Below are 6,025 nucleotides of genomic sequence, written 5' to 3' on the forward strand. Positions count from 1 at the left end.
AATTTTATGAAACAGAGGAAAACAGGATTCTGAACAGTTCCAGTGTGGGGCAGGATCACCTAGGTTTCTGGGAAGACGTCTCTGCCCCTATCCCCAGCCCTCTTCCATCGAAGACAGGACAGTGTCCGCAGGGATGTGGAGGCAGTGCTTGGGAGCCTTGCCGGGAAGCCCCGTTCCCCTTCTGTGTGCAGTCAGAAAGGGTCTTGAGAGTTCTGGTTCTCCGGATAGCCCTCAGCTGGGCTTGGGTTCTCACTCGCAGGCCGAAGCTACAGACGTGACGCTGGTGATTTTGGTGGAGTCGTCAGACCAAGGCTGCAGGTTCTGCAGGGCAAAGAGCGATGAGTTGTGCACGCACAGTGGGTCTGCGGGCAGCGGCTGGGCCAGGCTCTTCTGGAAAGCCTCCTGCTGCAGCTGCAAGAGGATGCGGTTCGCCTGCTGCCTCTCGGCCTCTCGCTCCTCTGCTGTCTGTCGCCTGCATTGGGAACAAGCTATTACTAGCCAAGACTCTAACCCTCTTCCAGCGCCTGCGCAGCTCCCACCCCCAGTACACTCCCAGGAAATAGTCCCTTAAGCACCCCTCAGCTCCTGTGTGGCCCCATTAAGGCACTCTCCACTCTTGGGGGTCCTGACTCTGACAAAAAGAAAAAAGAAAGAAAGGAAGGAAGAAAGAAAGAAAGAAAGGAAAGGAAAAGAAAAAAAAAAAACCCAAAAACAAACTCTTGGAAACCCCAAAAATGGATAGAGCAGAATTATCCCAGAGGAGCAATAAAAAAGTCCAGCGGATCAAAAATGGGTCTATCCATTAATGCACATAGCCTACACTCTCAAGGGCACACCATGGATAAATTGGTCTATCCTAAGACTAGATGCTGTCCCAAGCCTGAAAGTCCTCAAAGACCTGCCTTTTTCTTCTCACCTTCAGCCTGTGCCAAATTCTGCGCCCCTAGGTTTTCTCTCTGGACCCACCAGCTTCCTCCCAGGCAGTGAGAGGCGGTGACTCACTTATTCCATTTAATGCCGCCCCTCCACCCTGTCAACTGAGATCAAACGTCTGTCTCTAAGGTGGACAGACCTAATGGGAGTCCCCGGGGCCTCCAGAAGCAATTTGTAGGCGATCGATGAAACCGCTTGAAGCTCGCGGCTCTTCCCGAGGCGAGGCGGACGCCGGCCTACTCGCCCAGCGCCTTCCTGACTTTTCCTTGTCTTTCTGTCTCTCATCTTTTCCGTCTTCCTGAATTTTAAATTGCCTAGATGTTTCCCTATGTCTTACCCCATGTTTTTTTTCCCCCTTCACTACTTGGTTTCCTCTGAATTGGAAGAATTTGTTCGAAGTGAAAAACCACGTTTTTAATAATCGGATACCTTCCTTTTCATACAGATTTCTGGTTACTTGCATTTCTCCCTCACTCCTCACCTCAACTTAATATTTTTATTATTATTTATGTTCTTCTAAAATGGACCATCTTTGTCCCTTTCCTTTGTGTTAAGTTTCTCTCTTCGACTGTGGCTGGCTTTCTGCGCACCACCCCCTTCTACCAACATAAGCTTAAAGAGCACCAGCCGCCCTCCTCAGCTAGCCCAGCTCCCCCTTTTACTAGCTTTCCAAAGGGCTGGAACCACGTTTCCCACCCCTTCCCCAGCCACAGGAATGTTGGTGGGGGACAGACGACTCGCAGGCCCCGGGCTTCCTTTGTGGCCTCGAAGGCGGAATCCCGGGCAGATTCCTCGCCTTCATTCAGAAAAAGAGGAAACTCCAATTCCTTCCTCCCGCTCTAGGCCCGCCCGGAGCGGCGCCGCCGCCGATTTTGTCAGTCTTGCCACATACCTCCCCAGCGTCTGAGCTCAGAGGCTCCCGGGAGCATGGGGTGGGGGGGCAGAATGCTGAGGTGTGTGGAAAGGCTCAGGGGTGCACGAAGTGTGGGTAGGAGCAAAGAATACAGCTGCTTAGGGTACGTGATGCCGAATGGTCGTGAGAATTGGGAGGAGGGGAAGGTCAGCAGAAGATGAGGAAGGTCGAGGCGCGTGCATTCGGAAAGAAATAAAATAAAGCGAGCGCGGTGAGCGCTGTCGTCGGTAGATGACAGAAAGAAAATGTCTCTTTCTTCCTCCCGCACACCCATCTGCTCCTAATGGATCCTCCCCCTTTCAGTGGGACCCGAGAATCCCCGCCACAGCCGGCGCAGATTGATTTTCCCCTTCCAGGATGGGGGGCGACTGCGCAGAGCTCAAGCGCCTGGGGAGGAAACAGTAAGTAGCGGCAGCCGGCGGTCCGGGGGCCCCAGACGCTCCGCGGAGAGTCCGGCTGGGGCGCAGAGACCTGCCGCGGCCCCTCCCGTCTCCAAGTCTCAGGGTCAGGGGAGGTTCCACACGGTAAAAGCAGGCTGGGCAACCAAAAAGTCCCTAAAGGACCCCCTGAATATTGAAATCTGGATCGCATACACTGGTCTATAGGTCTCAGCGAGCAGAGGAGAGCAGCGTCTACACCGGGTAGACTGTGCTGTCCTGAAAGCCCCGAAGCGTCTCTTAAAACACAGGAAGGATTCTCCAGCCCCACCAGGCTACTGCCCTGTTTGCAGTCCCCAGTGGACTGTAGGAGCTCACTTGTCTAGAGCGATCGGAATCCAGCAAGCAGAGGGAGTGCGTGCAACCCGAGAGAGGCAGAGAAAGCCCGCTCCGGCACCACCGCGAGCTCACCTCCATTTCGTCCTCCTGTTCTGGAACCAGGTTTTTACTTGCGCATCGGTCATTTTGAGCGCCTTGGCCAGAGCCGCGCGCTCCGCCGAAGCCAAGTACTTCTGGCGGTGGAAGCGCTTTTCCAGCTCACAGATCTGCAGGCGTGTGAAGGATGTGCGCGGCTTCTTCTTCTTAGGGGGCGTCCGGTTCTGATAGGGGTGACCTATACGGCGTGTTACAGTGAAGGGTGAGAGGGCCACTGGAGCGGGAGACAGACAGACGGCAGAGGCAAGCGGCAGAGCGTCAGGAGGCGTCCCAGGCCCGACACCCCGCGAGTCAGAGCGCAGTGGCTAGATCCCCTAAAAGCAAGACAGTGATCCACCCCGGCAACCCAACACCTTCAGCCCGGGACCGCGAAGGGTTCCCTCCTGCCCGCCAGGCTGACGCCTCCCCAAGCCGCCACTTCGGAAATCTCCCTAGCCCGGGGCTTCGGAGACCCCATCCGAGTCCCCTTTGGTTCCCCTCTCCCCTACCTAACGACAACTAAGCACCCACTCTCCTCAGCCTCAGCCACTAAACTTAAAAGGGCCACTCCAAAATATAGGAGGCCCAGGATGATCACAGGTCCAGGCTGTGGGGCCTGTTTGCTCTTACAGCAGATAATAGCTCAAACTTCCAAATCAGTACTCCCACCGCAGAGACTGCACACCCGGACCAGCAATAGGACAGGGACAGCACAGAACTACAGCCGTGCACCCTCTTAAAGGTCAGACACTACAGTTGACTGTGACTTCCCAGAGTAGGCCTGCACCAGATATCTTTTGTATAGCGCGTGCGCGCGCGCACACACACACACACACACACACACACACACACACACACACACACACGGTGGGCTCATAGTGTGGGTTAAAGCCCCCATAATTGTCTACACTGGCCTGGGTTTAAGTAGGTAAGTAGGACAAGTGAGATCGGTTCTAGGTCCCCTGGCTGCTCTCTAGTGATCTCAGGGACTCCTTCCCATTTCTGCTGTGGCCCCGAAGTTTGGTTAGGGCCTCCAGGGACAGTCTGTCTGTGCTGTCTGTAACAGAAGCAGGAGGGGAGAGCTAGGGTAACTTTGGGTATCATGGACAGCTTTCACTACTGTATACTGTTCTTTTCATTATGAACACACCACACACACACACACACACACACACACACACACACACACACCTCACAGTTACGGCATGAAGTTTATTTGGGGAGTCCCATCCACAAGCAGCGGCCTAAACCTACTATCTCCTCTCTCCAAGGCCCAAACAGCTAACTGGGGCCCAATTCCTAACAGCTGTGTGTCCGGATTGGGCCCCCCCCCCAACCTTCCTGGGTCAGTTCACAGTCTAAGGATCCAAGGATAACTAAAGGCAGCCAGCGGGAAGTGAGCGCCGGGAAAGGGGGTACGCCAGAGCTAGGGTAGAGAGAACGGAAGCCAGGTCAGAGGGAGCTCGGGCTAACAGAGGGGGTTGCCGAGAGCGGCAGCTGGCCGCCACGGAGTGCAAATTCGTCCTGCGAGTTGTCCTCCAGCCAACTCTCCGGGCCGGCGGGTGCGTTATTTATCCCCGAAATAAGAGGGTAGACCCCTGGGAGGAATACCCAGGATGAAAACGAAGATCCGGCCCAGCCCTGTGCTACCACTGACTCTGAAGACGCCCGGAGTCCAGGAAGAAGGCTGGCTGGGTTCACCCAGGCTTGGGGCCTTTGAGGCTCTGTAGCGACACGCACCACAACTCAGAGCACCCAAGTGTGTGTGTGTGTGTGTTGTAGGGGACAAGAGGTAGGAGAACCTTTCCTTGTGTCTAATTCTGGGGCTCTTGGCCTCCGTCAGGAAACCGCAGTCAGAACAGAAAAACATTTTCGCTCACACAGCATGCAAAGCCTAGACAGTTGACAGGAGATGGTCCTGAATCTACAGCCCTCTCTACCTGACTGAGCCCCCGGGATCCCGAGAGAGGACCACGCTCTGCTTGCACGAATGGGGTCCTAGAGGAGAGACAGAAGAACCCACACTGCAAGAACGAACTCTTGGAGCTCAGCGATTCTGAGCACACAGAATCCTGGAGGCAGCTGAACTTAGGCACGGAGAGGCGCTGGGCGACCTGGCGCTCAGAAAGAGCTTCAAGAAGCCATCAAGCAGGGTAGTGGGTAGCACAGAGCCCGAGCCACGGCCAGGCGGGACGCGCGCGGGCCGGACTCACCTGTGAACCTGTCCTTTGTGTATCTGCGGTTACTCTCCATCCAGGGGAAGGTGAGGCCCGTGAGGTTGTTGACACCCGGCACCGCAGGCACAGAGGGCACAGTAGGCAAGCCGGTGGCCAGGGGCTGGGGATGGGCCACAGCTCCAGCTAGCGGCCTGTGCGCGGGCACCCGGATCACCCCTGCAGCGCTCAGCGCCCCGGCGCCTGCGGCACCCCCACCACCGCCGCCGCCTCCCGGACCGGGGCCGCCCGCCAAGGCCATGTTCACGTTGTAGGAGCCGGCCAGTGGGCCCATGCTGCAGGCACCGCCGCCGCCGCCCGCCGGGCCACCGGGACCACCCGGGCCACCGGTGCCATAAGCGCCCGTGCCCCCGGTCCCCGCCCCAGCGGCGGAACCCCCGCCGCCATAAGTGTAGGCGCCTCCGACCAAACAGCCAAGGCCGTATTCTCCGTCCTGGAGGCGCGAAGCGGGCCCCATGCAGCCGCCCTGGTCGGGGCTGTTGAGGATCTGGTCGATGCCGAAGCTGATGGGCTCCGCGTGGCCCGGGTGGAGATGGTGCGGACCCAGGTGCTCCATGCTGGCCCCGGCCCCACGCGGGGGCCCGGGCGCCCGGGCGCGGGCGCTCGCTGCGCTGGACTAGCCGGGCAGCGAGTAGGGGCGCGGAGGCAATCGCCGCTCCAGGCTGCGCTGAGACTTGAAGGCGAAGTGCGCAGAAGGGCCAAAGTAGGGGGGAGGGGAGGAGAGAGGGGGAGCTGTATTCTTCCCCTCTCCGGCTTCTCCTTCCCTTCTCCGGCTGCTCGCTCGCTGTTGACTCTGGGACATCAATCACCGGGCGAAAAAGCCCTGAGCGAGCGAGCCTAGCTGTTTCGGCCGGGTCTCTCCATTGGCTGTGCGTGGAGAGGAGCGGAGTGAATGACAGCGCGGGGGAGGGGTTGGGAGGGGGAGAAGGAGGCCAGGAGCCCAGACAGATGCCAGAGCCAGAGACAGAGGGACGGAGATCAGGGCTCTGAGTAGTTCCAGAGAAGAGAAAGGAGGAGAGCTACAGAGAGAGGTTTAAAAACGAGAAAGAAAAAGATCAGGAAGCAGCCATTCCCAGAGTCCGACAGACAGATGG

General features: G+C 57.7%; 1 protein-coding gene across 1 annotated transcript; it reads right to left on the reverse strand.

The window, feature by feature from the left end:
- Nucleotides 1–249: 249 nt before the first annotated feature.
- Nucleotides 250–5,487, reverse strand: TLX1 (T cell leukemia homeobox 1; the record flags this gene model as incomplete). The annotated part of the gene is made up of 3 exons (XM_080913318.1): nucleotides 250–472; nucleotides 2,695–2,896; nucleotides 4,911–5,487. 3 exons carry the CDS (start codon nucleotides 5,485–5,487, stop codon nucleotides 250–252), a joined length of 1,002 nt encoding a protein of 333 aa, XP_080769444.1.
- Nucleotides 5,488–6,025: the final 538 nt, after the last annotated feature.

The sequence above is a fragment of the Micromys minutus genome (genome assembly GCF_963924665.1).
Source record: "Micromys minutus genome assembly, chromosome: 2".
NCBI lineage: Eukaryota > Metazoa > Chordata > Mammalia > Rodentia > Muridae > Micromys > Micromys minutus.